This window comes from Amblyomma mixtum, chromosome 5 (assembly GCF_055824585.1).
Source record: "Amblyomma mixtum isolate Tamu chromosome 5, ASM5582458v1, whole genome shotgun sequence".
NCBI lineage: Eukaryota > Metazoa > Arthropoda > Arachnida > Ixodida > Ixodidae > Amblyomma > Amblyomma mixtum.
Window position 1 is genome coordinate 69807391 of NC_143016.1, and position 10976 is coordinate 69818366.

Sequence of the window (10976 nt, forward strand, 5' to 3'; positions counted from 1 at the left end):
TGAGGGTGTGTGTTCCCAATACCAACGGTGCACTGACAGCACCTTAATAAGTTTTTATGGGCACCTTAATAAAGGGTAAGCGCAAGGGTGTCCGCAGAACTTTTTGCAAGGGGGGGGGGGCACCTGATGGCCGAGGATGGGGGAAATGGTAGGTTAGCACCAAAAAGGCACTATTTGTGGTATAAACTACCCACATGAAACAGAAATTAAAAACAGCAAATAAGTGCTAGGTGTGGAGAACATTACGCTGGATTTTATTAATGAACAAAGAATTAAACTTAATAAGCAAAATGCGAAAAGTTACTATCACCTAAGTGAGCTAATCAAGCTGTGTAGTTGTTTTCTGCTAGTGCATAAAAATATTCGAAATTCCAGGGGAAAAAGCAACCCCCCCCCCTCACTTCTAGCCTCCCTCTCTGGATGCCCATGGGTAATCGCTTTATGTCCAATGAGAATGTTACCAATATAGTGCACTGTTTCATGTCTCCAACACTGACTGTCATTTTTCTATGATTGTATGGAGAGAATAGTGCACCGGAGGTGGAAGTGCGTTGTCGCTATTGGGGTCAATAATTGAGAAATTATGAGCACCTGGGAAAGATGCCATTCTGAACATTTAATGCAACAACTTAAATTTCGCCACAAAGAAACTTATATCTCAGGAGGAAATCTTTCTTTATCTCAGGAGCAAAAACTTCTTAGAGCTAACTACACTAAAGGTCCCCCCCCCCCCCCCCCGCAATGTGGTTTTGGTTTCTCTGCTTCCAAAAGTTATCAGCACTGGCAGGAGTACAATGTCAACCAAATGAATGCACAAACATTATGACATAACCTTCACATTTCCCTTACGTATGAGTCTATTCCTGTCATGTAACAATACTTAAGATGTTAAAGGGGTGGAGACACCAAATTTGTGGTTCGCACGTTCTTAGTTTCAAACGCTTCTTATGGCTCCAGGAAGCATGATACACACTCAAATATTCATATATTCACAGTGAATAATTTATTATCGCATTTTTAGGTGAACGATTTTCGGTTTCGGTTTCGGAACGCCGAGTTGTACAGTGACGTCACAGAGGGGGAAGATCAACTACTTCGCCTGGTCATGTGGGCCCACAAAAGTTGTGACGCACCTACTGCTGCATCGTCTGCTTTCTCACACACGTGCTGACCAGCGCATGAAAAAAACAACGGCATGGCTAGCAGCTCGGGTTCTGACGGATCTGATTCCAATGAGTGAGGACATCGACTTTTTTTTGATCACACGCTAATATCGCCTTCGCGGGTTCGCGTGAGGATGCGAAACACTTCGCAAAATGCAAGTAAGCATCGCTGCGCCGCTCTACCCAAGCTGCGCCCACAACCGGTGTCACACTTCGCCGCCGTGCAGCAGTACCTGAGCGCTGCTTGGGATCGTGTACAAATATCACAAGAAAAGACAAGATCACCTTGTTATCAGAACTGCCAGCTATACTCGAGCAGCGACAAAGCATGCCTGCTTATGTTGGGAGCTTTCGGCAACGGCACCGCTCGCGGGTGGTGGTGGTGAAAACTTTTATATTGTAAAAAAAGAGTTTGGGAGCCACAGAGTGGCCCCGCTACATGGTCGGCGTCCCTAGTCCGGGACACCGCACGACGAGGCCCCGTCTCTCGCCCGTTTCACCAGAGCCCTTTGGGACTCAAGCGAGGAGCAGTTGAGGAGGGCAGTCTCGCATGCCTCTCTGGAAGGGGTAGGGGAAGGGGGGAGGTGGGGATTTTGAGTACATGCCCACACCATGTGGAAGATATCACAGGTCTCCCCACAGTGTGGGCATCGCCCATCCGTGTTAGGATCGTAATGTTTTATTATTGCAGGACAGAGTAGAGTACCTGTCTGCAGGCGCCTTAAAGTTCGCTCCTCCGTCTTACTCAGCCCTTTTGCAGGGGCCGGGAAAAGGCGGTGGTTGTCGCTATAATGTGTTAATATTTCCCTGAATCGCAGCAGCGGCTGGTTAGTCTCCGAGCCAGAAGAGCTGGGATGAGGAGCCCGGTGAGTAAGCGCTCGGGCAGCCGCGTCAGCGGCCTCATTACCTCGTAAGCCCTGGTGGCCAGGAGCCCAAATGATTCGTTTGGGTGTTGGATCAGTGGCAGTCCGTCGTAGAATACAAGCAGCTAAGGGGGAGATCTCCCCTGCCAAGTAATGTTCACATGCTTTTCGGGAGTCCGTGATGATTATTCTCGAATTGGCGTGGGCGGCAGCAAGCGCTATCGCTACTTCCTCGGCCCGCATTGAATTCGGGGCCGAAAGGAGAGTCCATCAACGTGCATTTCCTGGTGAACGACAGCGGCCGAGTAAAATCCCGTGGGCGATGGCCCTGCTACGTCTACATAATATACACCGGGTCGGGAGCCGTGTTGTCTCTCAAGCCCGAGGCGCTCAGGGCGACGAGCTCTGCTGCTGCCTGGCTGCCGTGGTCGTCGCTAGGCCTATAGCCTGTTTCGCAAGCGGCCGGCGCTTCGGAAGTCGCCTGCGCTATAATAAAAGGCCTACTTTTCACAAATAGCTTTAGAGTGAACAGCATCATCTCACAATAAAATAATAGTATGGTCAATCTTCTCGACGCCTTCGGCAGCGGAGCTAGCGGGCGCCAGGCGAGCCGGACCCGAACGTCGGGCCAGCGGCAGCTGCGAGGCGGTTGTGGCAAGAAATTTGCTCATATCACAGTTGTTACCTCTACCAGCAGCTCATTAGTCAGCGATCCTCAAAAATGACAATTTTTTCACATTTCTTGTCCCGTGGTTTATTATTTACGTCAAGAACACTCTTCAGCTCGCTTTTATGACGTCGGCAGACGGTATCCAGGCTGGCCGACCGGCCGGCAGGCTCGGCGTACTTCACGTCCGCACAAGAAAATACAAAACAGCCATGCTACCAGAAAGGATATGCTTCCTAGATTCGAGATACGACAGCATGCCTGTGCTAAAAGTGGATCTTTCGGCAACGACACTGCCTGCGGCAACGCCGGGCGACGACCTGCGTGCTGGTCCCAGACTGCCCTAGTCGTCGCTAGGCCTAGCTGGTTTCGCATTGACTTCGCAGCTGAGGGCGCTTCGGGACTGGCCAGCGCTCAGAAACGTGCTCCGCTCGGCACCCCTTTACTCTGAACTCGTCCCATAATAAAAGATATGCTCGATTTCCACGACGTCTTAGCAACGAAACTAGCAGACGGCAAGCGAACCGCACCAGGTAGCAGCAGCACAAAACCGGCTATGGGATGAAATTTGCTTGCATCGCAGTCATCACTTTTACCAGGAACTCGGTATTTGCCAACGATCATCAGAAACGATGCATTTTTGATATTCATATATCCCAGGGTTTGCTATGAACGTGAACAAACAATACTATCGCGTTCTTCAGATGCCGGCGGTCGGCACGAAGACTGGCGCACGCGCAGGCCGCCCGGCTCCAAGGAGTGCGCCCTATGTCATCATGACGCTGCCGCTCTCAGCGCTCGCATTGACTGCCGCTTCCCGTCGTTGCGTTTGCCGCGAGCGGCCCGCCATTGACATCTAGCAGGCCGGACGCAGGCGGCGAGCTGCAATCGGACGGTGCGACGCTGCTCGCAACGGCGCGCCGCAAACCGAGCGAGGGGCGGTTAGCAGCAAATGCGGCTCGCTGGTGCGTCGACTGCGCTCACGCGGCTGTGCCCCGCTCATCGTACGTCACTGTATTTTGGTATGACGTCACTAAAACTTTAATTTTTCTACACCTCTTGTGACGTCATGGTTGATGGCGCTAGCGATGGGTCTAGATCGTGAGAGTGAGCATTTAGGTAATCTTTGGAACCGAATTAAAATATTTTTTAAGCGTTTGTTGTGTCCAACACGTGGCTGTGAGTGCCCTTGCATACACAGGAATCCCATAGGAGGCTTTTTATAGCTTAAAAATTTGGTGTCTTCACCCCTTTAAGATGGCCATACCATCCACAAGAGTGCACAGTGGCAAAGCAACATATACTCACTCTTCTCGGGGGGCATTGTATTTGCGCTGCCATTCAAACTTGAACTCCGGTTCATCATCTTCCTTTTGGTGTTCTGTATTAAAGAAAACAAAAAGGAGATGGTTGAAGTTATGTGCACCAAAAATTGCACAAAAATGTGCACCGAAGATTAATATGGTCTAGCTGGGTTTAACAACAGCTATTTATAAGGATGGCAGAGAATCAAGGAGTAGAGGTGAGCATTAAAAATTGACTCTGATAAAGTGTCAGTAGGTGGCACTAGGCAGAAGAAGTTGGAGCTGAGTAGGAAAAGTGCAGTGGACTTAACTTTGCTGACAATGAACTACGTAGTCATATTGAAATGAAGCTTGGCATTGCAAGACCTAATTTCTATAGAGCATAGATCCTTGCTTTTTTTGTTCTCTGACCAAAAGTCTCGACAGTTATGCAGAACAACAGATCTATTTTTAGATTCCTTGATTTCCAAGTTGTAAAGGACCATTGCCATTGGATCAGAAATGGTCGCTACAGAAGGTTCTCAGGCAATATACGAATGACATCCTTAGAGAGGTGGTCATGCTACTGGCCAAACACATTGAAAAAGGCATGAGTTCTGGCTGTTCGCAACATCATGCACTGAATAACTGACTTCTGAAGATTCAACTTTCCAAAGATCCAAAGCACTTTTCCTTGTCCTAAGCTAACCGAGATTCAATAACGGCAGAAAACAATGTAAGATAGCATGAGTAACATTATGCTGAAAAGTTCCTGGCAGATGCATAAAAGCTACAGCTCAGCAGCTACATCAAATGGAATGTATTTAATATGTATTATTTTCTGTGAATACCAACTTTTACATAAAATTTTTGTTCAAAACAGCCAGTATAGTGACCACCTCGATCCACCTGTACTCAAATGCAGCTTTCCTGCAAACCTGCAGCAAATAACAGCTCACCTCTTTTGACACCTGGTGGAGCTTCATACATAAAATTGAGCGACAGTTTTTCTTTGCTCTCCTTGCTGACAAGGGACCTGGAAGAAAAAAAAAACACGAGCAACAATGTAAGGCTCATGTGACGAATAGACAGATGGACATGTATAAACAAGTAACAAATGTACAGATGGCTGCAATAGACCCTTACAAAAGTTAGCGCCATCTAGTGAGAAAAACATGAACAGCGCACGGCGGCCATGTTTGGTTCAGTCCGTCCGCGCCGCCCGGAGTACTCGGAGGACAGTTCACTGTACCCGTAGAGTACGCGCCAACGTGAGCCCTCGTGGAACTCGTGCACGCACAGCGAGCTTCATTGGAATTCCCGCAAGTGATTGCGTCATTTGTTGGCATCACAACAGTCGGTGCTAGCACCAAGCTCCATTCGGAATGCCAGCATGTTGCTGCGTGCCTTACGACCGTTCGTTTGCATTCTTGATCGGCTTTACAAGTGTCACTTGCGGCATGTCAGGCATTACGGCATATACCTCTGACTCATAGAACGCGATCGCGATCACCTGAAACAGCGAGGTTGTTTTGCGTGCAATGGAGCCTTGTGAACTTCACGAAAGCTTGTGCTGAGATGGAAAATGACACTGGAGAAGGAGCAATACATGTGTAACGAACGCTAAAGCTCGAATAGATCCGTTGGAGCCTTTTGTACGTGGATTGCATTCGCCATTCTCTATTTGACTTATTACAAGGGCATGATTACCGAAGCTAGTTTTCAAACCATTGTGTGAAATGGCCGTGCATTGTGCAGATGGCAAAATGGTTGCCTAGGGCGCCCAAGCTGCCTGTTTCACGCTACAAAAGCGCCTGCCAAAGCCGCGGCGTCCTGTAAAGCAGGAAAAGATGAGGCATCACACGTGTAGCGTCATGCTCACATCCAGCCCGTTTCAAAAGATGTTATCGCCTGATGACGCGTGCGAAGTTTGGTACGCGTCCAGAGCGCGCAGCTCAGGTTTGTAGTCTGTGCCTATGAATACTTGCCAGCGCGATCCACAAAATAACAAAGCTTGCGTTTCACTCTAGTGGGTTTTCTCGAATCCCATGATGGTTTCTTAGTTGACAGCCACCCGAAAAATCAGTTGGTTTTGTAAAGATGACGATTTCTTGTTTATTTCCTCTTTTAGTAGACATTTCAAGCTTTAACCTCATATGCAAGAGCTGAAATGGGCGGCCTCGGGAAAAGGGAACTGTGCTGAAATGATAAGGAATTTTAAAAATCAGCTATCACCGCGCCATGCCTGCTTCGCGCAAGAGTTCGTGTGATCAGATTTTCCAGTATTGCTATAAAGTATTGCATCCACAGCTATAATGTGGTGCTTGTTGACAAAACCTGTTTATTATTTGTGTAGGTCACCTTCCATGATTTCCCAAGCAACCCGGCTTTGAGAAAGAAGTGGATTATTGCAATACGCAGAGATGCGGGGAAAGACTTCACTATAACGCATCACACCACGCCTCGGCTCTCAAAATATGCCTCTAGCCATCGCTGGCAGAAACCGTCAGGGACAAAAGAGAGGGCCCTAGACCAGGAAAGGACTTCGCTTGACATTGAAAATCCGTTCCACGCACAGTACTCTTGGCGACAACGTTACAAGCACGGATACAACGGCGGGAACTGACGGACGGACACGGAGCGGACGGTCGAAGCGATCCAAAGATGGCCGCCACCGCGGGGTCAGGCGAGGTCAGCGTGCCTGTCACTGTTGCCAGACCTACTTTTGTAAACCCTCTATTGTTTATAAAGCACAGGAGTTGTGAACAAGCTAAGTTTCCTCACAGCAGCCTGTGTCCACTGTCTCGCTATAACAGCTGCAAGCACATATTTGGATTCACAGAAGCAAGACTGCACTTTTAAATTCCCACATGCATGTGTTGGAAAAATACTCAGGTCTTTCCAAGGCCCCAACAGATCTCTCCAGGCCTACATCATCGCATGTTCTTCTGGTACGATGGGCAAAACATGTGGTGTAATGAGGCACTAATCAGAAGAAAGGCTGCAACAAGTACCAAAGTGTCTTTAACTGAAAGAAGAAAAGCAGCGTGGGAGCACTCATCCCAAATAAAACTGGTTCAGAAGTGAAAGTGGACAATTTTGCTCATTGCACAATGCTCCTTTAATGTCACACTGTCTTCGCCAGGGAGAGGCCTATATGATGTACATGTAGGTGGACAAAACAGTATACTTGTTGATGACTGTGACCAGATCATAGGAGACAAAAAAGAAAGAAAAAAGAAACGGTGCTGTGGTTTTTTTCGATCATACCTCGTCAGAGGAGAATGACAATGGCCGAACTCTCAAAACTTAATCCCATGCACCATTACCTTCAAATTCTCTTGAACTGTCAGTTTTGCCTACAAATGACTTCGACTCGCCTAAGCGAAATGTGCAAGAAGAACCTTTATACTCCCAGTGGCCTTCACCTCCTTCGATTCAACCCTTGACTTGAGACAACTGCGGCGGCTTAAGTTTGCTGTTTCCAGCTGTGAGAAGGTGCCCTGTCTTCTGCTCTGCTTGCATGCCACCTTTTATTGCACACAAGACAACGACTTGGAGGCTTGAGCATGCCTCAGTGCCTTTCAGTGATCATGCAAAGGTAGTCAGCTATGCTCTTAAGGTACGGACACACTGGCGGCAAAACGCGCGCGACACGCCGCCGGCAGCAAGCCGCTTGCCGCGAAACCTGCCGCGCAGCGAATGGGTCGAGGAGCCATTTTCGGCAGCGTGCCGCGTGCCGCGGAGTGGGGAGACCAATGAGGGGCGCCCGGCTTTGTCACGTGGGGAGCGTCTGTGTCGCCACCTCTTGGCTCCTACTAAAGTTACATGCCAGTGGCGGCGGTGGTGCCGCGCGCGCTCCTGCAGAATCGCGCACCTCGACCGGTTTGGCACGAAGGGAGCTTTGCGCGGCGGCGCGTAACCGCGTGCTCTTTGCCGCCGAGTGTGGCCATTTCTTTCGCGGCGGGGGTGGCGCCGCCAGCGGCATGCCACGAGTTTTGCCGCTAGTGTGTTCGTACCTTTACAGTTATGCAAGCACACGCAAACAAAAAGCATTTCAAATGCATTGAGAGTGCCAAATACATGCTAAGTAAAACTAATTTACAATCACTGCCTAGGCACACAGCCTTAAATTGAAAGGTGTACTGTAGTCACACAATCAAGAGCTGACATCAAAACTCAGTTCAATGCAGTGAAAACATTTGATTTTTCACAGCTCCTGCGAATGGTCCGGCACCTTTGTCAGTAGGCGTACATTTCAATTATAACACGGTGCACACAGTTAACAAGCAACCCAAACAGGCACCTCAATGGAGATGTGAACAAGACCTGCTGACAATTCATCAAACTGTGTGCAGTAAGATACCATCACTAAAGAAGGTGGCAATGAATGTCACGTGAAAAGAGTACTAACAAGAGCATGAGAAATGGAAAAACTACAGCACAATTTTAGCAATGACTACAATCCTAAACATGACAATGAACGTGCAATAAGACATTTTGAGGGATTTGGTAAGTGTCGATTTTTCACAATGTACCACCACAAACAGATTATAGCTGTCACAAAAACTGAGAAAGCTCCCTGTCAAACAACTTACTTTTGACCTTGTTACACAGTAAGCCCACATTTTAAAGGAGTCTTCAGGATGGCAGTACAGCAACAAGAAGCATTGCGATAAATGTAGAACTCTTAAGTCACCTGGACTGATGAGCTAAATGCACTCCAAAAACTGCACGAGCACTACTCAAACCAGACACTGGAGTGAACAGATATTTGTTAAAGATAACAAACAGATGTCTGTCATCGTGCAGCCAAAAAAAAAATGCTACCAGCAGCCTCGAAACAAATTATGCTTTACTGGCTCCCCACTTGTTCCTAAAAGCATGTTTGGATTGGTTTTGGGTTTAACGTCCCAAAGCAACTCAGGCTATGAGGGACGCCGTAGTGAAGGGCTCTGGAAATTTCGACCACCTGGTGTTCTTTCACGTGCACTGACATCACACAGTACATGGGCCTCTAGAATTTCGCCTCCATCAAAATTCGACCACCACAGCCGGGATCGAACCCGTGTCGTTCGGGTCCTAAAAGCATGTCAGAGATGCGTTAAGTACTATGCACTGTGTGAGTTCTTATTTAGTAATAGCAGAAAACACCTGCTCTCTCCACTAAGAGCTGTTGTGCACAGCGAACAGCCGAACACAAGTGAAGCCCGTGTCACAAAACAGACACTTTAAATAATCATCATTACTGTGCCACGAGTCCCCCTTCAGATAACTTTCGTTATATTTACCATGAACAGACTAAGTGAGTTTCATAACAGCACACACACCATATGATATACTGGGAAACTCCCCCCAATGCTTTTGGCGGATCTTACACAGCAAGCCAGCGGCTGTTTCTAAAATTATCCTGGGTTTACACAAATAAAAGCACATGCTTTTAAGTTGGAGCAACGTCAGATTCAGAAGAACATTAGGGCATTTCACAAAGTTTACCTGTTGTTATACAGATCCTGCTCTTTTTCGTACTGCAACTTCAGCTCCTCCTGCTTCCTCTTCTCATTCTCAGTTCTCTGCTCTGCCATCCATGCCTGCACATACAGAAAAAAAAAAAAAAATGCAATGACGCTGCTGCACGGCACATGCGCAGCGAACAGCACAGATGGGAAGACGGACACGCTGAAGCAGCATGCCTTGCCCAATCTGTGAAACGACAAAAAGTCACAGTGCTACGCCTCTTAAACTAATGACAAAGGATGTACTTAGCTGACATATATCAAGTGGTTTATAGTAATAGCATACAATATCGTAAAAATACGCTATTCAGCATCGCTATGAAAGCTATAAGATAGGCTCCGATCGCAATCGCGAAGCCCTAATCAACACTGTGTACAAACACCGCAGCAGAAAAATAACCCTCAGAATAACTAAGGGAAAACAGCAACACTGCCAGCAAATCTTCAGTTTGAACCTGAACGCCAAGACTGCTGGCAGGGGCCGTCAGGGACACATCATTTCTACTTTGTAGATCTCGCATTCTCGTGAGAGACGAGGGGGCCTGCCAACGCCTAGATCGCGGGCACATTGTGATCGGACTCGAAATTAGAGAAAAAGGGGAAATGATCACGGATATCGCACAAGTAAGCGAGCGATGAAAAAAGGCGCAGTGCACAGATTCAAGACACAACCGGTCCAGCGCTTACCAGCAAATAGCGGCACAAAACGCATTAGCAAGCAGCAGTATTCTTACCCGCTTGATGTTGTCCCGTGAAGCCGGATGGAACGGCTTTTTGCACATGTAATTGTTGTATCCTTTACCCATGGTGAAGGCTGCGTTCAACGAACTAGAACACAACTTACGCTTGCCGACTATTCACGCACTAACGACGCCATCAACGTTTACTCGTTACTAGTTGGAAGCATAGACGAATGAGCACAATTAGGTCCCTAGACGCATAAGTAGCTCTTGGCTTTTTTGATGACGATGATAGCGCATAAGTGTTTTCGCGGCAGAATGGTTATGGACGCCACCTTACATTCTGTTAACCCTTTATATCCCACAGGTGTCTCACGAGGTGAACATTGTTGAAATTGATATTTTTGCAACAGATGCGGTTCATAGGAAGATCAGTGAAAAAAGTTAGAATGATCCCTTTTCATTTTGTAGAAAATTGTATTGTGCCACAAACGTTGCAGCTAGGATTGGGGGATAGAAATCCCCCGAAAGTTTAGGAGCCATGAAATTTCTGAAAGCAGCTTTGTAGCCCCATTTGTTAGGCTTACTCTTCATATAAACCTTCAGAGAATGTCTGCCCTTGTAAGGGATGATCATCTCATCTACAGCAATGCATTTTTCAAGTGTGGCAGCTTGAGAAATGTGTTCTTTAGGCTCATAAGCACATGTAGTACCTTAATTTCGTCAAACCTGTTTCTTGTCATGCAAACGCTGACATCCACTTGACGGGTGTTCGGCGTTCGCTGACCAGTACATCCTTCTAAA

The 10976-nt window shown here is 47.5% G+C and overlaps 1 protein-coding gene across 1 annotated transcript in view; it reads right to left on the minus strand.

Annotated features, from left to right (window-relative positions):
* LOC149342570 (uncharacterized) overlaps positions 1-10386 on the minus strand; it is a 38747-nt gene extending 28361 nt beyond the window's left edge. Inside the window, exons 1-4 of the mRNA XM_089544924.1 lie at positions 10227-10386; positions 9473-9567; positions 4936-5012; positions 4002-4074 (exon numbers count right to left, since the gene is read on the minus strand). Coding sequence (XP_089401050.1) covers positions 4002-4074; positions 4936-5012; positions 9473-9567; positions 10227-10298 — 317 coding nt within the window. The 5' untranslated portion in view covers positions 10299-10386. The remainder of the gene's footprint in view (positions 1-4001; positions 4075-4935; positions 5013-9472; positions 9568-10226) is intronic.
* Positions 10387-10976: the final 590 nt, after the last annotated feature.